Source organism: Saccopteryx bilineata, chromosome 4 (assembly GCF_036850765.1).
Source record: "Saccopteryx bilineata isolate mSacBil1 chromosome 4, mSacBil1_pri_phased_curated, whole genome shotgun sequence".
NCBI lineage: Eukaryota > Metazoa > Chordata > Mammalia > Chiroptera > Emballonuridae > Saccopteryx > Saccopteryx bilineata.
The window spans coordinates 295,400,418-295,422,613 of record NC_089493.1 but is presented as its reverse complement, the minus strand read 5'-3'; the positions used below and the strand labels follow the sequence as shown (position 1 = coordinate 295,422,613).

General features: G+C 52.9%; 1 protein-coding gene across 2 annotated transcripts in view; it reads left to right on the top strand.

Moving 5' to 3' along the window:
* The window catches only part of PRKCB (protein kinase C beta), a 318,005-nt gene that overhangs the window by 209,203 nt on the left and 86,606 nt on the right, over positions 1 to 22,196 (top strand). For both annotated transcript variants that reach the window (XM_066275842.1, XM_066275841.1), the window contains exons 6-8: positions 10,358 to 10,514; positions 12,278 to 12,412; positions 17,493 to 17,589. In XM_066275842.1, the coding sequence (XP_066131939.1) occupies positions 10,358 to 10,514; positions 12,278 to 12,412; positions 17,493 to 17,589 (389 nt within the window). The remainder of the gene's footprint in view (positions 1 to 10,357; positions 10,515 to 12,277; positions 12,413 to 17,492; positions 17,590 to 22,196) is intronic.

Sequence of the window (22,196 nt, the reverse complement as noted above, 5' to 3'; positions counted from 1 at the left end):
AAGTGAAGACGCATGGAGACAGTCCACAGAGGCGTGCCCACCGCGGAGCATGTCACTGGTAATAGGGAGACGAGCTGAGTGAAGGCGCAGAGGACAGGGAATGAAGAAGGAATATGGTGATGAGGAAACCGGCAGCTGTAGAGGAGAAGCAGCCTCTCTCCGCACGCACACGGATACCAGACGTTCCCGGAGAAGAGACCCCGGCAAATGGAGAGGAACCTGCATGCAGAGGAGACTTCAAGACAAACGATAAACTGTATAATAAGAATCTTTTAATTAGGAAAGGTAAAAATCTCAGACGAAAAGGCAGGCACGAACCTCGATAACACAGGGTCAGAAAACACACAAAGCAAAATCTGCCAGAAATGAAAGGAGAAATTTATGGCAAAACCGTAACAGGAGGTTTTTAAAATATACTTGGTCGGTCTTTGACAGATAAGATTGGCAAAAATGTGGATATAGTAAGTTAAATAATATAATTAAAGTGAGTACCATGGCGCTAGCTGGTGGCACAGTGGTAGAGCCTCGGCCAGGCAAATTGGACGTCCTGGGTTTGATTCCTAGTCAGAGCACACAGGAGAAGCGACCATCTGCTTCTCTCCCCAACACCTTCCTCTTCCCCTCCTGCAGCCAGTGGCTACATTGGTTCACGAGTGGCCCTAGGTGCTGAGGATAGCTTGGTTGGAGCACATCAGCCTCAGGTGCTAAAAACAGCTTGATACTCGAGCATTGGCCCCAGATGGGGTTTCCAGGTAGATTCTGGTTGGGGTGCGTGTGGGAGTCTGCCTCACTGTCTCCCTTCCCCTCACCTAAAATAAAAAAAGTACTAACTGTCTCTATCTTGAAGCTTGGACCTTTCAATATGAGAATCACCTTCTTTTCTATACTACTCACAAAAATCACGGTATATTTCAAAAATGAATCTGAAGTGATACTAAAATCCATAAAACTGTTTAGTTTAGTATCCACAAAACTGGTGATATATTAGCTTGCAAGGGAAACTTGATTAAATCCTCCCCCCAAATGCCCCTGAAGTTGCTCAGCCCCCATTTTCTGGTGAAAACCTCACAGAAGTAAACATTGATACCACAAGCAGGTACTATGAGCGAGAGGGAGTGGAGAGCAGGTGGGAGCTTAGACGTGATCAGCTCTTGAAATTGCTTCTTGGGGAATGGGGGTGTTGACTAGGGACCCCCATCGGGCTGACAGGCAGGGAGGAGGGCCCAGCTGTGGCTGGACACCGTTCGTGAGCAGCGGCATCAAGCTGCTATGTGTGACTCTTTTCTCTGGGGGCGACTCTCTGTCGTAATCACAGAGGTCAGAGGTGTGCAGACAGGGTATTGCTGAAAAGACAGGAGGGTAAAGACATTTCATGTTTCTGTCCAGAAGCGATTTGAGGGCTTTTCCGAAAGTATGGGCAGGGTTAGGAAGGAAGAGAAAGCATTTAGGGATCAGGGGGCTAGATTAGGTAAAAAGAAAAAAAAATTGTTTATAAAGGGAGCAGGAAAGTAAAAGGATAAAAGATAACTGTGTTAACGAGCGCTGGCGAGGACGTGGAGAAAAGGGAACCCTTGCGCACTGTTGGTGAAAATGCAGACTGGTGCAGCCCCTGTGGAAATCAGTGTGGAGACTCCTTAATAAATTAAAAATGGAACTGCTGTATGACCCAGAAATTTCACTTCTGGGTATTTATCCAAAGAAATCCAAAACACTAATTCGAAAAGATATACGCTCCCCAATCCATGTTCATTGCAGCGTCATGTACAATCGCCAGGGCGTGGAAGAGGCCACCCCAGTGTCCATCGATAGATGAATGGATAAGTGGTACATTAATGCAATGGGATACTGCCCGGCCAGAAAGAAGAAGGACACCGTGCCCTTTGTGACAACCTGGATGGACCTAGAAGGCGTTATGCTGGATAAGTCACACGCAGAAAGACAAAGACCGTGTGATTTCACTTGTATGTTGACTCTAAAAAAAACCAACACCCCCCTCCCCCAAAATAATGGGACAAAAAAAAGAGAAACAGACTCAGACATAAAGAGCAAACTAAGGGTTGCCTGATGGGCGGAGGTCGGGAGGTTGGATGACAGAGGGGACGGCATGAAGAAGAGCCAATCAGCAGTCACCGCGTCGTCACAGGACGTCAGGTGCGGTGGAGGGAGTATCGTCGACCGTGGTGGTATTCACGACGCGTGGCACCAGGTGGGTCCTGGAACTGTCCGAGGGGTCATTTTATGAATGGTATGATGGTCTAGCCACTACGTTGCACACCTGGAACTCATATAAAATAATACTGCCTGTCAACTCTGATTGAAAGATGAGGGATGATTGGGCGGCAGGTGAGACTGCAGGCGGCTGGATCGGCACAGAGAGGGGCCAGAGTGACGAGGCGTGGATCTGTCCCACCTGACTCCAGAATGCCTCTTCCAGCTCGTTTGTGTGAGATCACGGCAGACTGACCCTCCTGGAGCCTTGAACTGTACCTTGGTAGCCGTAGATCATTTGAGCTAAAGTCCCTCAAAGGAAAAAGGAAATCACGTTTGGTAAAGCCTCTGCCGTGTGCTTCAGCAGCCTCCGTTCACGCTGATGCCCTCTCTGGTTAGGGTATTGGTCCAAACTGGGACCCTGCAGAGCAGAGGATAACAGACAGAGAGACGGAGGCTGTTGTCCTGGATACACTGGTGGTATGGCCACCCAGCAACCCCTTGCATTGTGCGTGGCTTACCAGTATTTTCAGAGACAGGAACTGAGCCTCGAAGATGTCTTTTTGACTAAGATCACCTAGTTAAACTGGCCCTGGCCGGTCGGCTCAGTGGTAGAGTGTCAGCCCAGCGTGTGGAAGTCCCAGGTTTGATTCCTGGTCAGGGCACACAGAAGAAGCACCCATCTGCTTCTCCTCCACTTCCCCTTCTCTCTCTCTTGCTCTCTCTCTCCTCTCCTCCCACAACCATGGCTCAAATGGTTTGAGCAAGTTGGCCCCAAGCACTGAGGATGGCTCCATGGCCTCTGCCTCAGGTACTGAAATAGCTTGGTTGCTGAACAATGGGACAGCGGCCCCACATGGACAGAGCATCGGCCCGAAGGGGGTTTGCTGGGTGGATCCCAGTTGGGGCTCATGTGGGAGTCTGTCTCTGTCTCCCTGCCTCCCGCCTTTCACTTAATAATAATAGTAATGAAAATAAGATCACCTAGTTAGAGCAGAAGCAGGATTCAAACCCAGGTCTTCCTGACGCCACAGTCTAACTGCTGCTAATTCAGTTCCTGACTCATCAGTCCCAGCCCTTTACCATCCACTCCCTGGCCGTGGCCTCACAGACTGTCTTCTAGACAGACTCTGAGACTTTCCCAGCTGGGAGTCTGTCTCAACAGCGATAATCAGACGCGTGGCAGCTGTGTCACTGCCAACAGTGACAGGGAGCCAGCTGTTCTAGGAGCTGCTGGCCCCGACGTGCTCAGGGTGACATCGATGCTGCCCGTGGGGCTGCCCGGAGGTCCCAGGCTGGCTCTGTCATCACAGCTGATCAGATGAGGTCATCGGGGATGGCCAGTTAGAGGGGCTGGGATGGATCCGGTGCTCACGAAAGCCGCCGCGTCAGAGAACCTTGGGGCTAAAATAAATAAACGGGAGTCAAGGGGATACCGATCAAGGCGGTGTGGCAGGGCGGTGGGGAGGGGTTTGGGGTTCGCCAAAGGCCAGGGTCAGCGGTCAGCCCCCAGGAGGTCACTGGAAGAGAAGGAGGTGGCATTTCTCACGTGTCTAGTCTCTCCTGCTCCAGCCCTGCTGCTGCGACCCTGGGCTGCGCGCCGAGGGTGTGCGACCGGCCGCCACGAGGCCACCCTGGGTCTCCGCGTCATTCACCAAGGGTTCAGGGATGTGGACCGTAGTGTTTTTTTAAGGTTTTATTTATTGATTTTATCGAGAAAGGAAGGGGATGGTGAAGTCTAGCTGCTTCACTGTTATTGTTCGTTGCTGCTCATAGGTGCCTTGACCGGGCAAGCCCAGGGTTTTGAACCGGCGACCTCGGCGTGCCAGGTCCACACTTTATTATCCACCACGCCGCCCCAGGTCAGGCGCGGACCGTGAGGTTTTAAGGCTCACTCTGCAGACCCAGTTGTTCCGTGAGAATCAGAACGGGGCCCCTGAAGGCCAGGCAATGGATGCTGGGAGAACAGAAGTATGCACACCGAGTTCTTAAAAAGTATTACTACACGATAAATAATGCATTTCCTTCGTAATAAATTCACAACGTGTGAGATAAGGCTCACGGCTTTCTTGCCCACAACCCCCCGAAACCAAGGCCCTGCACCTCATCCTCAGACATCACCGTGACTTGAAGTCAATTTGGGGGTGTGTCCTTCCATATCCTTTTCTGTATATCGACATTCATATAAAACCTTGTAGGAAAAAAAAATGTTATGGTAACTTTCTCGAAGATTTGCAGGATCTAACTTCTAAAAGCTTTTTATTTTGACATAGTCTCCAAATTAGGAAAAAAAAAAGTTTCAAGAAGAGTACAAGGAACATCTGTACTAACCAATTGTTGATATTGTGCCCCCTGCGGCGTCTCAGCCTCTCTAAGAAACATTTTTATATGTGTGTCTATATTCTTTTTCTGGTCTGTCTCTGTGGGAATGATGGTTCCCATCCACGCCTGCGGGCTTGAGTGCGTCTTTCCCGAGGACAGGGACGTGCTCTGACAACATGCACAGGACAAGCACGCCAGTCGGGAAATAGAGCAGCTAGTCCCACATCCCAGATTCGTCCACGGAACCACTGATCTCTCCTCAGACCTTTTTCTTAAAAAAAATAAAATAAAATAAAACTTAAAAAATTTATTGGTTGATTTTACAGAGAGAGGGAGAGAGAGAGAGGGAGAGGGAGGGAGAGGAAATCATTCCTTTATTCTTCCACTTAGTTGTGCATTCATTGGCCCTTCCCTGTGTGCCCCGACTGGGGGGTCGAATCCATAACCTCACCTTGGTGTCGCGAGGTGACATTCTCACTTACTGAACTCGCTGGCCAGGGCCTCGGGCCTTCTTCTTAAACAAAGAGGCATGAGTTATATTGTCATCACCTGTCTTCCTCTTGGTACATTCCTCAACATGTTCGTGCCTCTCGGTAGCCCAGAGTTATTAACTGGTGCACGGTGTTGGACTGTGTGGGTCTGCTACAGACTGTGTGGCCCTTCCCCGGTGGAGGGCACTCGGGGTGTGTCTTACTTCTTACTTCTTACCGTGTTGCAAACATCTTCAAACGCAACCGTGTTGCAAACATCTTCAAACGCAACCGAGTGTTGGTGGGTGTTGCTTTGAATAACGTTATGTTCTTAGGACACATGGTGAGGACCAGTGACGTCTCCTGACACACCTTCCAAAGGAATCAGTGAGGGGGAGCCCTGGGTTCACCCCGTGTGAGACAAAGGCGTTACAGCAGCGTGCTTATCCAGACTTTCCCAGTAGGAAGTGGAATTGGGGGTCGGGGGCGGAGACTAGGGAATTTCTCTCGGTGGAGAACGTTCCTTAGGAAACTCCTTAACATTAGGGACATCTTTTTGGGGCTGCACCGCTGTCCTAGGTCGCTCTGACCAGAAGGCAGAGGCCCTGTTTGCTCTGAAGACCGTTGGATGGGGACAGCCCTTCCACCCAGCGTCACGTCCGAGGGGCACAGGCTTCCCTGGATTAGGACACTTGTCTCTTGTCCATGGAGCGAACGAACGTCCGCCAGTGCTAGGGGCTGGGACAGGGGTGGGAGGAAGGTGGCTACGTCAGTTTTGTGTGAAGCGTTTTGTTACCATCTGAGCTGGCCGGCTGGATTTCAACCAAGAGCGTCAAGAAGCGCATATCAAGAAAAATAAATCAAAGTCCATCTCGCCAAAGTGTGACCGAGAGGGACGCTCCCTCGATCCATGCGCGGCTCTCTCGCCGCTGGGACGCGTGACGTGACTTGACTTTGAAAAGCTGGAGGAGGGACAGGCCTTTGGCTCAGCCTGCAGCTGCTGTCAGCTGCTCATGAGACAGCAGGTATCGTGGCCGCGCGGGTCTTGGCGGTGTGAACGCCACCAGGTCCCGGGGACAACTGCAGTCCGTTACTTTTCACAGGAGTTTTTGGCCCTGGTAGAGGACGGACCCAAAAAGGACAGACATAGAAGAAGGGACCCCCGTGAGGGCTGGGAGAGGGACAGGTCACGGCCTCCACCTGGGATCTTTGGTTCAGATGCCCAAGGACAGGTCATCATAAACCATTCGTTGTGGGGTTGGCTCAAGAACACAGCACAGCCTGACTGTGCAGGGAACACCCCGGGAGAGCCGAGGAGAAGGTGGTCCCCGTGACTGTCCTGGGGGGGTCGGTCCTACAGGGGGGAGGGGGCGGGGCCTCAGCAGAGAGGAGAGGGATGAGCTGTTCCCACTTGCATTTTTGTGTTGCCGGTCAGCCGGACAGGTTCCTGGCAGCTCAGAGCATCTCAAGTCGTGTTTTTTCTGCAGCTTACTATGTGATAGATGTGTCATTCCAGGATCCCAGCCTGGAAACTGGCACATGAGAGTTTTCTTGGAAGACTCAAGAAAAAGAGGTTGTATTCTGTGTCAGCGATGTTCAACCTTTTTCTTTTTTTTTTTTAAATCTCGTGTCTCACATACGCTAACTACCGAAACTCTCCGGCACACTGGAATATTATTACTATTGCTGCTCTGACATAACCTAGGTATAGGTTTGACTTATGTATACCGGACGGCTCTTGTTGGCGTTGGCCGTTGTCATTATTTTATTTGACATTCTAAGGGACAAAGAGGTCCGTGCCTCTGACGGAACAACAGGCACAGGTGTGGCAGAGTTGAGAAATCTCGTAGCACACCGGTTGAAGAATCAGTGTTCTCTGGAGAAAACGCACAGACGGTCTGAGAGGTTCTCTCATGTGTGAAAGGCTTTGCTTTAACGTGTGCCGTGTGCCTGAGCCTCACCGGAGAACTTGTTAAAGAAGCAGGTGCGCGTGCCTCACGCTAGACGTCCTGAATCTGAGTCTGTCTGCGGGGGTGGGGTGGGGGTGGGTTGGGGGGGGGGTCCCGGGATCCCGTCTCACGGCCTGTGAGTGACTCAGCTGCACTCACGGGTTTCAAAGGCACCCCTAGGAGGGTTCTGATGCAGAGGTCCCCTGCGTTATCCTCGAGGGGATAAACCACAGGAGGTCCTGTGGGATATGAGTCTATTCGGTAACGGTAACATCATAGTAACAGGGGACATGTGTAGTAAAGGAAGGCTGTGAGTAAGTAATAATGATAATAATAATAAAATGAAATGGCAGTAATACGGCTAGCATTTACTGACCGTTTCCTAGGTCCCGGGTTCTGTGCCCAACGTGTCAGTTCTTTATATGATTGTCCTCTTTTATAATAACAACCCAGTGAGTTATGTCTCATCTCCATTGTATCGGGCAACAAATTGAGATTCTAAAAATGTGGAGTCATGGGGGGGCCAGATGCGGACCCCCCCCCTCCCCACCCCCCACCCCCATCGTCCCATATCCACAGCACCGCGCACCCTGGCCGCAGTGTCGTTAGAGATCAACTCTGTTCTGAGTCGTTTTGGTTTTCTGTCTTCCTGGGGGACAGGACCAACATCTTCTGTTGTCCCTGTGACCCCAGCGCCTAGCAGAACGCAGACACACATAGCAGGGATCCGTTTATGGAACTCGGCTGGATCGCGGGCAGCGCGCTTGCGTCTGGTGCAGGAACGAGGCGTCCCCGGGCAGGCTGGAATGGAGCGTGAATTCAGCCTGCGGGTAAACGGGAGGAAGTGCCATCTGCCAGCGTCTGCGTGGAGGAAACGACAGTTTGCATCCTCCGGTCCCTTGTCACTCATTGGACAGCCACCCAGCCCTTTGTCATCTCATGTATTCATGAGATGAATACACACACACACACACACACACACACACGTTCCTCCAGCGATGGTCAGTTGTTTGGATGTAGAAAAATAAAGGGAAGAGATTTGGATTTAACTGGAAAGTCAGATGAGCAAGGGAACTGAGGATGTTTTCGAGGGAGTGGTGACGATGCAGTAACGTCTCATCTGGGACGAAGGGAGTCGAGGCAAGAGGGACTGGGAGCAGAGGCAGAGAGAACTTCCGGGGCTCAGTGGGGTGATTGGTGCTGAGAGTCTGGTGGCTTTGGGGTCCTAGAGTTAACCAGCTGGAAAACTAAGGGGTGCCGTGAGACCGTGGGGGTCCATGAAATTGAACTGAGAAGATGGTGTCAGGTTTGGAATGATGAATTCCTGTCGGAGGTGACTGATGGGGTGTCAGCAACAGCTGCAGGAAGTAAGGGGGTGCTTACCCCCCACCGTGCCCTCTTCTGTTTCCATGGTTGCGCCACGCTGACGGGACAGTTAGAGACCACGGTGAGGAATGGCGGAGGTCGTGGACATCTGTCCTTGTCCCGAGTGGGATGGGCTGGCATTATCCTATGCCCTGCTGGTGCTGTGGTCTCAGATAGCCTCTCCTGTGGATGGAATGTGCTGTTTCCAGCTAATGGCTACCATCTTGTCATTTTCTCCTTTGAACTGTAAATATGACGACTTTTTTTTTTTCTGAAGTGAGAAGCAAGGAGGCAGTCAGACAGACTCCAGCTTGCACACTACCGGGATCCACCCGGCATGCCCACCAGGGGGCGATGCTCTGCCCATCTGGGGCATTGCTCTGCCACAATCAGAGCCATTCTAGCGCCTGAGGCAGAGGCCACAGAGCCATCCTCAGCACCTGGGCCAACTTTGCTCCAATGGAGCCTTGGCTGCGGGAGGGGAAGAGAGAGACAGAGAGGAAGGAGAGGGGGAGGGGTGGAGAAGCAGATGGGAGCTTCTCCTGTGTGCCCTGGCCGGGAATCGAACCCAGGACTTCCACATGCCTGGCTGACGCTCTACCACTGAGCCAGCTGGCCAGGGCCTATGACGATTCTTTTTTTTTTTTTAATTTTTTTAATTAATTCATTTTTAGAGAGAGAGTAGAGAGAGAGAGAGAGAGAGAGAGAGAGAGGGAGGGAGGAGCAGGAAGCATCAAGACGACTCTTTTAATAATAGATTTTCCGAGGTTGAATCATTCTTTGCGTGCCCGCAAGAAGTCACTGTATATTATTAGCCTCTGGCAGATCGTTTGATTCAATCCGCTACTGTATGCATCCCTTCGGCTTTTTCTGTCATGAACCGAGATGGCGGACACCGGATCCTTCGATCTGTACAACGTCCGTTTTCTCCTCTCCTTCCTTCCCTCCCGTGGCTACTGACGTGACTGGTGTTTGAACTGACGGCCAGTAAGCTTCTTTCTGTTCCTCCGGCCTGCTGATATCTTAGTCCACCTGGCTGCGGCCAGCCTCTGCCCTGCTGACCCCTCTGCCTCCGTCCTCCTCTCCGCAGGTCCTGCAGCCTCCTTCATGCAGAGTGTTCCTGACTGAGGGCGGGGCACACAAGGCTCTCTCTGGGCTCTTGGGGTACTTGGGTGTGTGTGTGTGTGTGTTATACACGCGGGTGATGGGTGTGCCTTGGTTTTAGCGGATAACTCTTTCTGTTTTAGCTTTTAATTTTTGAATTGAGGTAAAATTCACGTGACATAAAATCACCCTTTGCGGTGTGTACCGTTCAGTGACGATTAGTACACTCGCAGTGTTGGGGGGCGCACAGCCATCATCTTTATCTAGAGCCCAGACATTTTGATCGCCTGGAAGGGAGACCATGGACATTAAGTAACCACTCTCCATCCGCCCCCCCCCCCCCCCCCCAGCCCATGGTAACTTGGCAACTGCTAGTCTGCTTTCTGTTTATGAGATGCACCTGGGCGGGGCGTTCCGTATCGGTGGAATCATACCGCTTCGTGACCTTTGGTGTCAGGGAACACGGATGTTTCCAGCAGCACTGTTCACAGGAGCCGGACAGTGGGAACAGCCTGCATGCTGACCCGCCGAGGAACGGGCCCACGAAACCTGGCCCGTCCGAGGAATGGAATGGTCTTCGGCCGAAAGTAAAGCGCTGACAATGTGTTTGCTACAAACCGGGAGGAACATTGGACACATTGTAAACGTGGTGCTGAATGAAAGAAGGCGGTCTTCCTCGCAGCCTTTGTGGAGAACAAGCTTCGGGAAACTTAACCCTTCACCTGGCCGGCGGGTGGGGTGGGGAGAGAATTAAGAAAAGTCAGAAGTCAATTTTTATCGCCGTATAGAGCCAATCTTATCAGTTTCATACATTGAAATTCCGCTTAAGTAAGTGCGGTGGCTGAACGCCCTTCCGTGGGGCGCACGGCCATGGCTGGCCGGCGCTGGAACATTCCGGGCACTCACTGTTCCTGAAGACACCGCTCTTTCTTTTTTCAGTAAGAGATGCTAAGAACCTTGTCCCCATGGACCCCAACGGCCTGTCCGACCCCTACGTGAAACTGAAGCTCATCCCCGACCCCAAGAGCGAGAGCAAACAGAAGACCAAGACGATCAAGTGCTCCCTCAACCCCGAGTGGAACGAGACCTTCAGATTGTAAGTCGGGATCATCGCAGCCCCCCGCACGGGGTGGGGGTGGGCGGTGGACGGGGGGGCCCCCTGAGATCAGGGCGTTCCTCCCCTGGGGGTGGGCGGTGGACGGGGGGGGGGGCCCTGAGATCGGGGCATTCCTCCCCTGGGGTGGGCGGTGGACGGGGGGGCCCCCTGAGATTGGGGTGTTCCTCCCCTGGGGGTGGGCGGTGGACGGGGGGGGCCCCCTGAGATGGGGCATTCCTCCCCTGGGGGTGGGCAGTGGCCGGGGGGGGCCCCCTGAGATCGGGGCGTTCCTCCCCTGGGGGTGGGCGGTAGACGGGGGACCCCTGAGATCGGGGCGTCCCTCCCCTGGGGGTGGGCGGTAGACGGGGGAGCCCCTGAGATCGGGGCGTTCCTCCCCTGGGGGTGGGCGGTGGCCGGGGGGACCCCTGAGATCGGGGCGTCCCTCCCCTGGGGGTGGGCGGTGGCCGGGGGGACCCCTGAGATCGGGGCATTCCTCCCCTGGCTGCTGTTTCCTTCCCTCCGTCCTTCCCACCCTCCCTCGCTCTCTCCTTCCTTCTCTTCCTCCCTTCCATCTGCATTTCTGCGTTGCAAGCCAAGGAGGCACTGGGACCTACTTTTTTTTTTAACCGCGCTGGGAATGTGTGTGGTGTGGGGGAGTGGGTGGCACGGAGAACGTGCGATGCGTTCGTTGCTAGGCAAAGGCGAGTGGCGGGGGGCTCAGGGTCCCCACACGCCCCCGGGGTGTCGTGCTGACCTCTCTCGGGCCGAAGGCATGGGAGATGCTGAGCTCGCAGCCTGCTGGGAGCGCCCGTGGAAGCTCTCCCCTGGCCGGGGCTCCAGGAGCCCGAGTGTACTGTTCAGTGGTGGTTAGGACACTCACAGTGCTGGGGACACACAGCCATCATCTTGGCTTTTTGGTACACCTTGGCCAGTGTCCGTGATGTGATGATGGCCGATGTCTCCTGACCATATATCGTGCATGACAAGCACCGTATGGAGTGGCCTATCTCCGCTGGTCATTTCCTCCCATTTTACCAGTGGGGGCTTGAGAAAGGGCCCCAAGTCCCACAGCCAACCCAGGGCGGAGTGAGAGTCGGCCTTTGGCAGCCAGACTTGAGGGGCCACGGGCCCAAAGCAGGATTTCCTGAGGGTGGCCTCACCCCCTCTTTCCTCTCTCAAGCCACCTGAGGCCCCTGGGGTTCCTGTCCTAGCCTCAGCCAAGGGGCTGCGTCGGGACGTACAGCCCCCCTCCCCCCGGGCCAGCCACAGCAAGACTGTCCTTGGTCCCATCCCCCCATGTGTCGTGTGCAGACACCCACACATGACCTCAGTGCCACCCGTGTAGCTTATAGCTGCTGTGTGCAGCATGCCCAGAACGCCTCGAGCCCTCTGAGGCCCTGAGGAAGGCCACAGAAGTAGCCAGAAGAGCCCTCTCAGCGCTGGCTGAGCCCTCGGCCTGGAGAGGCCCCGGACAGTCACGCAGAACAAAGCTCTCTCTCCCCGGGGGGGGGGGGGTCGTCGGGGATGGAGACGAATGGATTTCCTGCCCCGCCCTGTCACCCCGAGACGTCCCTCCCCGCGGGCCCTGTCCTCTCGCCTGTGTCTCATCCTCTGTGGGGGGGCGTCTGGTGACCCGTGCTGACGTCGCCCCGCCCTGTCACCCCGAGACGTCCCTCCCCACGGGCCCTGCCCTCTCGCCTGTGTCTCATCCGCCACGGGGGTCTGGTGACCCGTGCTGACGTCGCCCCGCCCTGTCTCTCCAGCCAGCTGAAGGAGTCGGACAAGGACAGGCGGCTGTCTGTGGAGATCTGGGACTGGGACCTGACCAGCCGCAACGACTTCATGGGCTCCCTGTCGTTCGGCATCTCGGAGCTGCAGAAGGCCGGCGTGGACGGCTGGTAAGGCAGCCGGCCGGGGCTTCGGGCGCGTCCTCCGAAACGGGCAGTGCTGAGGCAGAGTCCCCGGGGGGAGGGCTGCGGGATTGGATTGGCCGCACAGATAGGTTTTATTTGATCCTTGTGCTGAAGAGAGAAAGAGAGAGGAAAAAAAAAAAGAATGAATGACTCTCCCTAGACAGGATGTTTTATGGGCCACAGTCCCCACCACTCCCTAGTGTCTCACACTGGCCCCACTTTACATAATTACCTGGGCTGACTGGCCCCGTGGCCACTGAGTGCCTCTCACAGTTCACCCAGAAGATATGTGCCATCTGCTGACACTCCTGAACAAGACCCTCCCTCACTGGGAGGGGCTGCCAGGCCCGGCCGCAGAGTACAGGGTCTTGGCTGGCATGGTCGGCCCAACTGTGTCCTTTGTTCTGGGGGGGCTTTTGCTCTGGTGTCTTCTTAGAGCAAAATTAATAAATAAAATCCTTGCCCAGTATTCCCAGCAAAGAGTTGAGTCAGTCTCCTTGGCAACGGCTCGTTTCCCGGCTGTCCGGGTGGAAGAGTCAGAACATGGTCCGACCTGGCGCTTTCGGTTGGGGGGAGTGGGGGGTCAGGGGCTGCTCTGACCTCTTTAAGAGCAGTCCTCTCCCTTCTGGACGGTCTCAGGGCCTTTCCAGTTACAAGGGAGAGTCAATCAAAGCAGAGCGGTCCTCAGGACCATGCGTCCTTTGCACGGGTCCCCTCGCAAAGGCTGGGTCTCCCCTCCGTCTTGAACGGGGGCTTTTATTCAGGTAGGTTCTGAGTGTGTGCTCCATTCTCGTCACTGGCGGTGTGTCGAGTCCGGGACAGACATGCTGTCACCAGAGTCCCTCTGCTCTCACTCCATCCTCTTCCTCCTCCTGCCTGTGGCCCCGCGGGGCTGTCTCCGCAGGGGCCACATCCCTCTTCCTGGCCCAGTGCCGGGCTTGTCTACAGAATGGCTTGGAGATAAGGGACAGCAGCTCAGGAGGAAGTCCCAAGTACTTCTGCACTTACACTTTAATGATCCTTTAATTCTCCCAGCAGTTCTGGGGCGAGCCTTAGTCCTGCGACCAGAGAGGTCAGGCAGTGCGTGAGGGGCGCACAGCTCATAGTGACTGGGCTGGAGTTTGGCTCCAGGTCATCGTTCCGTCGGAGCCTAAGCACACACACATCCCATTCCGCCTCCCGATACAAGGGCTGGCAAAGGCCCGGACGGCTGACAAGTCAGGTTTTGAGTTTGGCTCTCCTAACGGGACGGATGCTGAGTGACGTTTGGGGAAGCGCATCACCCTTCTGGACTACGTACGGCCTTCTCAGCAGACGTGATTCCATTCACCAGGGATAATTACAGGAATCCCTACCCCCACCCCCACCCCACCCCAAATCCACCCTTTGGAATAGCTGTGAAATGGATGGCATGAGAGTTATAAGCAACCTTTTGCAAAATAAAAGCCGTTCTTCAGATTTTGCAGATAAAAGTCCTCTTTGGCTGTAGGGCCAAGACCTCTCCTCTGATGCTGTCTTCACTCTAAATGTACCAAATTCTAGAGATTTGGATTCCTGTCCCGGGAATTCCTCTTTTAACACCTGTGGTCTCGGGTCAGTCCCAGCCCCCGGCGGAGACTCAGTTTAACCCCGTGCGGAAGGGCGTGAGCTCTCGCGGCTGCTCTGTGCTCTGAGGGGGGCCATGTGGCCGAGACCGCAGAAGCAGCCGTGACAGCCCCCCAGATGTGGAGCGGCCGCCTCAGGCCCTCGGCTGATGCTCCCGCCCTCGCTCTGCTCTGCGTCTGCTGGCGGATTTTCCTCTTTGTTTCTGCTTCTGTGTCTGACGCCTCCTTCCTCTCCCCTTGTTTTCCAGAGGTGCGTCTGTCTTTGTGTTTATCCCCCCCCCCCCCCCCGCCAAAGAACCAGCTCTGAGATGTGTGTCCTAATGCTGTGTTCCTTTTCCCTCTTTACCTGTGGGTTTGTTTTGTTGGTTGCCTTTGAATTTCGGTTGACTAGCTCGCTGATGTGTTTTTCCTCTCTTAACTTTCTCCGCTCTTTCAAGATAACGAACGGGCATCGGTGGGAATACATTTTTTTTTCCTCCCAGTTTTGACAGGGTGCGCTTTAGCTGTTGCTGCTTCCTCAAGGTCTGCAGTTGGGTTTTCAATGTCCCGTGCAGCCTGCTTCTCCTGTTACCCTTTGTTTCTTAGGTAGACGACCCCCCCCCCCACCAGCGGTTGCCTGAAACCCCAGATAGCACCAAAAGCTATAGATGCTGTGTTTTTTTTTCCTATACACATACCTTTTCGTTGAAAGGAAGCACTTTATGGCTTCTCTGGGGCATATCCACCTTGTCAACTTCGCGACTCTTGTGCTTGAGGGGCCATTCTTAAGTAAAATGCGGGTGACTTGGAGATATGCACTGTGATGCTGGGACAGCTGAGCTGAAAACCTTCTGCAATCTTTTTTTTTTTTTTTTCAGAAAGAGAGAGGGATAGACAGGGACAGACGGACAGGAACGGAGAGAGATGAGAAGCATCAATCATTAGTTTTTCATTGCGCGTTGCAACACCTTAGTTGTTCATTGATTGCTTTCTCATATGTGCCTTGACCGCGGGCCTTCAGCAGACCAAGTAACCCCTCGCTGGAGCCAGTGACCTTGGGTTCAAGCTGGTGGGCTTTTTTGCTCAAACCAGATGAGCCCGCGCTCAATCTGGAGACCTCGGGGGTCTCGAACCTGGGTCCTCTGCATCCCAGTCCAATGCTCTATCCACTGCGCCACCGCCTGGTCAGGCCGTTGAGCTGATAACCAAGGCAGCCACTCAGTGACTCCCGGGCGGGGAGCATCTACAGCATTGGACAGGCTGGAGCAAGGGCTGAGTCACAGCCCGGGTGGCTGGCTGGCCTCCCACTTTAACAAGGAAGGTGGGCACTGGTCTCAGACCCTTTGAGAAGCTCTACCCTCTACCGGGACTTGGGTAACAGTTGAGTTGTCTATTGTTTATATTCTTATGGTTACTTTATACTTGTGACAAGTGATATTGACCTGCTTTACAGGAGATATCAAATGTCTTTTCAAAGGGAATTTATTATATTAACCCTTTGAGTAGTGAGTTTTTTATGCTCACTGTCCCCCGGGAATGAGATGGGTTTTTTTTTCAAAAAATGAAATTAGTTCCTGTTCCAGTTTTATTAACTTAAAATCATGTTTGTTTGATAACCAATTTATGGAAACAAGAAGAACATACCTTTGAATTTTTTTTTACTGTTGCCTTATACAGTTTTAAAATAAAAATTTTTGTATGATCGTACTCTGGATGGTCAGGAGGCACGAGAACGTACATACTAGAACATTCGTACTGCTCAAAGGGTTAAGAAAAAGAGAGAGAGAATTCAGTGAAAAGTGTTAGATAATAATATCCAGAGTAGTGAAATCCACAAAGGTGTATAAAGTTTGCCACACAAACTTTACTATGACTTTTGTTTGTGGAAATTCCCAGAAAGAAGTCCCTGCTGTGTGGAGAGCATCCCTCTTGACCTCTAGCAAAGAAGTCACAGATATTCTCCCATCTTTGTGTTCCTTTCGGTAATGCCAGTGGGGATTTCCTGGAAGGAGAGGTTTGAATATTAACTGTGGAGGCTCCGATTGTCATCTCTGCTTTGAGTCACCTAGCCCCTATTTTTAGAAGCTGCTGAGGCCCTGGCCGGTTGGCTCAGTGGTAAAGCGTTGGCCTGGCCTGTGATGTCCAGGGTTTGATTGCCAGTCAGGGTACACAGGAGAAGCACCCATCTGCTTCTCCTCTTGCTTCTCTCTCTTTCTCTCTCTCTGTCCTTCTCCCACAGCCATGGCCCCTTGGAGTGAGTTGGCCCAGGTAGTTGAGGGTGGCTCCATGGCCTCCACCTCAGGTGCTAGGAAGAGCTCGGTTGCTGAGTAACAGAGCAACAACCCCAGATGGGTGGAGCATCGCCCCCTAGTGGGCATGCCGGGTGGATCCCAGTTGGGACACATGTGGGAGTCTGTCTCTGCCTCCTTTCTTCTCACTGAATTAAAAATAAAAAAGAAGATGTCTAAGATACTTTGTGAATGGGAAAAAAAAATGTGATGAGAGTTGTAAATTTTGGTGAGGAAGCCTGTTTTTGGAGTGAGGAGTTTGGGATCTCTTTCCCGCCTGCTGACTGGCACGTCTGTGGAATGTCACTTTCCCTTTCCCACTCCCATCTCGTTGACTAGGTGTAAAACTCTTGGTGGTCAGAAAACAACAACAACAAAGCTATTGTGTTCATTTATAATAATATCAGTGGTGATGGTGAGGTGCCTTTTATCGAACGCTGGCTCAGTGCCAGACACTGCTTATCACTTTCACATACATCACATCCCGCTTCACAATAATCCCGGGAAAAAGAGGCTTCGGTTCCAATTAAGGACGAGAAAACAAATCAAGACTCAGGGAGGCTAACCCACGTAGCCGAGGGTATCCTGGGCGGCAGAGACCGAGGTGAGACTCGGACCCAGACACAGTTTGACTCCAGGGCTCGCGTCCCTAACCACAAGGGACTCCATTTCTCCAGAGGATGGGCGCTTGGGGAGGGCTCTCCCCACAGAGAACCGCAGCACCCTGGGGTGAAGTCCACAGTCACCCTGACGCCCGCGTGCCCGGCCGGCATGCTGCCGGCGTGCATGAAATCGGAGAGCCGCGAGAGCGTGAGGGGCTGCATCATCGTGGGCATCCGCGTAGCGTTCTTTCACAGGAAGAGAACCCTTCATGGATGGGAAACGGGGGGAAGCTTGGAGTAATGAATGATGTGATTAAGACAGTTGTGTGGCCTGGGGGGGCGGGGAGAGAAACAGGGAGAACCTGCGTCCTATAAGCATAGAAGGCACATTTTCCTGATGTCCATAGAATAGTTACAGAAATAAAAATAGGCGGCAGACCTGGCTATGTACACACACACACTAAAACAAAAAAAAGCCCTCGATGTGGTATTCAAAGTAGAGCTTTTCCTAGGCACCCTTCTCTTATTCTAACCAACGAAATGCCGTGAAGCCGAGTCACGGGGTTTCTCCTGGCCCCTTGTCTTCCCATAGGTTTAAGCTGCTGAGCCAGGAGGAGGGCGAGTACTTCAACGTGCCTGTGCCGCCCGAGGGAAGCGAGGGCAATGAGGAGCTGCGGCAGAAGTTCGAGGTGAGATGTCCGTCTCTCTGCGTCGCCGGGCGCCGGGGGAGCCTTTGCCTCTGTGCCTCTGTGCTGTGCATGTAGGGTGTGCTGTCTCCCAAGGCCTTCGTGACCCTGGGCCTTTGCCGTGCATGTTCCATCTCCCAGAAAACTCCTGTTGAACCTTCAAGGCCCTAGGGAAATGTTCCCTGCCTTCCGGTCTTCATGCAGTTTCAGACCTTTGTCTCGGAAGTGCTCGTTCACAAGCCTAGGTTGTGTCGGTGGTGGCTTGCAGCTGGGGTGGTCATGCAGGAGGGTCAAAGTGGACAGAGTCGTGGACTATTTTGAAGGCTGCTGAGTCAGTGGGGCTTGGTGAGGGGTGGAATCTGGATTTGCGTGTATTGGCAGGACGGTGCTGTGTGTTGAGAGATGGTACTGACTGTGCTGGTCACTCTGTGAATTTGGGGTGTGTCCCCAAAGACTTAAGAGCCCTGACTTTGGCTCTGACCTTTGGTCCTAGTGCTAGCTGTGCCTCTGTCTCAGAAAAGAACCCCTTCCCTTCTGTGGGGCCAAATAAATAGAAGCGTCACTGGTCTGTAGGAACATCCCGGTTTTACAAAGAGAGCGTTTTTGGGAAGATGGGTTTGAGTTCTTTCTAGTACTTGTGTCCTGAGCGATGTCAAAGCGGCCTCACGAGGGAAAACATAGCTTTGTTCACGCACACTCCGCATGCTGAGTCTGACGGGAAAATGACCAGTTCTAGATAAGCCGTGATGGTTTACGGGCTCTGAAAAAATAAGTGTGAAATAGTGAAAACAAAACAGATGATTGCCATTGTTAGTCATCAGCTCATCACACAAGCAAATAAAAAAATATACGACCAGGTAAAGTGTTGTGGAAGAGAGGTCCATGGTACTTGGAGGACGTAAGAGGGAAATGTGACCTTGCTGGAGAGCACAGGGATGATGTCATTAAGGAAACAACAGTGGAAGTTATTCAAGGAAGGAAGTAGAAAAACATTCCATTCAGTGAGGACAGCATGTGCAAAGGGCCTGCGGTGAGGAATTACAGCAGCTATGTGAGCCTGACAGAAAGGCAGTGTGGGGAGAGCAGGGAGAGCCAAGAGGGAGGTCAAGTAAGGCTGGGAGGCAGGTGGCAGTCCAGACGGAAGGGCTGTGCTGGCCTCAGCAAGGCTACTGCCTTTCTTTCCAGGGCCATGGTAGTTTCCCCTGAACTTGACCGAAATAATACTTGAATGTTGACCCTTGTCTGGAGCCTGTGCCCTCCACAAAACCTGGACCATGGGTGATGGTTCTGACCCAGTGGGGTATCCCGTTTTGGGAACAAGTGGCCTAAGCATGCTGGCCTTGAGTTGACGAGTCGTTCTCCGCCGAACTTGGTAGCTGAGGGCCATTCCCGTATCCTGGAACAAGACCGAAGGAGTTGACGGAAGGACTTCCCGAGCCCCGGAGAGCTCAGGACTGGACGCTGTTTGATAAAAACAAGTCCTTCCGGAGAACATTTCCATCTCCTTCCCTCTCCCTCCTGGTGATGTGTCCCTTTGCGGCTGTGTTACAGTGTATCGCTGGGGGAGAAAAAACAAAACAAAACGAAAACAAGGGCAGTATTTTCTTGTATAAAAATGAAGTCTCAATTTTGCAAAAATGATTTCTTCTGTCCTAGCACAGCGGGGAGCTGGGGGACATTTCAGAACACCAAGGAACACGCTTCCTACGTGAGCAGAGAACAGGTGTCTGCACCAGGTTCTGGCTTGAAGTATCGGGCTGCGTTGTCCGTGTGGAACCGAGCGTGTGCCCTTCCTTGTAGCCGGAGCCCGCAGGTGCTCTGGGCGCCTGGACTGCGACCGCTCCGGGCCGTCGTCGTTGATTTTAAACACGTCTCCAATTTGTTCTGAGACACTGAGGAATTTCAGTTGACCCTGAATGTGAGAAATGTGTAATCCCTGTGTGATAACCAGTTAGCACCCCAAAGGACTCAGAAATGACTTTCAAGTCTCTTACCTGGAGAAGTTTGGGAGTGACGGTAAAATCGAGCTGCAGGTGTTAGAGTCGTAGAATTTCACGGTCGGGTGAGCGGGGTGTGCAGTTGCCACGTGGGGTACATTTCCGGAAGTCAGAGGGGGGCTCCGTTGGGGGCTTTCTTATGACTGTGGGCTTGCTGATGGGCCAGGAAAAGGGAAGGCACCATTTTGGATGGTTCAGAATAGGTTTTTGGACATTTTTTTTTCCTAAAAAAAATTTCTCAGATTCTAAAACATTTCATAAAACGCTGACTATATGCCATTTATTACTTTAAGTGCTTTAGCAATATTAACTCATTTAATTCAGTCCTCATGACAGCTCTGAATGATAGATACTCTTATCCATATATATATATATATATATATATATATATATTTTTTTTTTTTTTTTTTTTTTTTTTTTTTACCAATAAGACTGAGGCCCAGAGAGGCTAAGCCACTTTCTGACGTCCCACAGTGGGTCACTGTCCTGCTTTGAGGGTCCCCAGCAGCAGACTGTAAGGAGGCGAGTGCATGTGGTTTCTTTGGTGGGGAGCCCCACAGAGTAGGGGGACGTGCTGCGCTGGAAGGAAGGGACCCCGGAAAGCCTGTGTCGTCAGGCAGGTCCCCTCCCCCGTGGGCAGCTGGGGTCTCGAGATCCCGCAGGGGGCTGGTGTGTGCTGCAGGGTTTTCTAGTCGAGGGACAGGAAGCTGAAACTCCACCTGCTCCCTTCTGTTCGTGGCCGGGAGCTGCTTGCAGGGAGATTAACTCGCCAGCACTTCCAACGTGCCCTGCCCCTGGGCTGTGCTTACCCAGGCACCCAGGAGGTGGGCGCACAGGCAGGCCGCAGGTGTCCCGGATAGCAGCCCGGGTGCCGGGAGGAGTGTGCCGCAGGGTCTTGGCGGGACACATGGGACTGCATCTGTGCAGTGTTGCCCATTCCACTGTTTTTCCACTGCCAATCTGTAGACCGGTGCTGATCTGTGGAAGAGTGAACCACCTTGATGTCGTATGAAGATTATAGTCTATAATCATTGGGTTTATACGAAACTTCTGACCGGCGGTTGAAAACCATTGACCTATTCTATGCCGGTGGTTTCAGAGCTGGGCTGCTTGGCTTCGAATCCCAGGCTCTGCCCACTCCTCGCTGAGTGCCACCGACAATTACTTGATAGAGCTCTGAGCTTTTGAGTTCTCCGTCTGTAAAATGGAGGCTCAACGCTTCTTACCTCGTAAGGTCATGTGAGGATTGAATGACGTAATACGCTTAGAACAGCGTCCGGTGTGTTATAGCCTTGAAGTGTCCGGTTGTCATTATGATCAGTTCCCTTTGGGATAAATACAGCTTGGGACGTGCGCCTGGCTTGGAAAGGGCTGCCTGTGGGTCAGGGAACATCTAGTGGGGACTCGGAGCCATCAGAGGTCCCTACCGCCACCGGCTTGGTCGGGCGCGTTGTGGGAGCCCCTTGCAGGGATGGGGATGGCAGAGGAGTCCAGCTTAAGCCGGGACAGGCCTTAGCTATCTGAAATGAAGCCCCGGAGGCAGGCTGCTGGGGGGCCTTCACTCTGCCCAGCACACACAGCCCGGAAACAGGCTCAGAAGTGCAGCTTTCTCTCTAAGCACCCAGGTCTAGGTAGGCCTCCAAATCCCAGACGGGGAGAGGCGACCGTGAGGTCTTCGTCTCTGAAGGCAGAGCCAGCCCAGCAAGATGGAGGAGGATTTTAACCAGGAGCCTCCGTTCAAAAACGTTTGCTTTGATGGAGCAGTTGCTAGGCATGAGGTTATTGGTATCAACCAGTGGCCATTGGCACCGATTCAACGAGAATCTGGGGTGCAGAGAAGAAGGAAACTGGATTTGGTGTAAAGAGCTACACAGTGATGTCGTCTGCTCTGCTCTGCTCGGCAAGATCTCTTTGGTGGTTCAGCTCTAGCCCCAGGGAGTCTGCCGTGGAAAGTTCTGTGGGCGGTGGCCATAGAACATTATAGGTTTATAGCATGTATCTATGAGAAAAGTCACAATAGCAAACTGCAATGAAGTATGGAGAGAGGACTTTTGGCTCCTAGAGCCAGGCGAGCCGGCTTCATATAAGACAGAAGTCTCCGCCCCTGGCCCCTGATTGGTTTTCCCTCATGCAGATAAGAACTCGGAATCCTCACAGTTTGATTGGTCTAAAGGCACTGTCCTGATTGGTCAGAATAGGGCCTCTCTGGCTGGGTCTGAGCTGCACAGCTCTGATTGGGTGGGGAGAGCCACCATCCCATTGGTCGAACTGGGACTCCTCCAAGAACTCTTTTTATAAGAGTGAGCTCATGGCCGAAACACAGTTCAGTGCAGTTTGCAGCTTGCTTGAGAGGTCCCTGTACATAAATGGCGGCTAGGCTCTGTTTGGGTTTGTTTGTTTGTTTGTGAGCCCCGTTAGCTACCAGGAGCCTATCTGAGTACGTGTCTTTTTTTCTTAGGGTTCGCACTGGGGACTTTCAGGGGGACACAGGACAGAGTGTTTGTCCTCCAAGGCTCATGTACAGGGGTCACAAACTCACGTTTTCAGGAGCCAGGCAGATAAGAAGAAGGGGAAAAGCTTGGTGTAAGACAGCAGGGCGTGTGGGGGACAGTG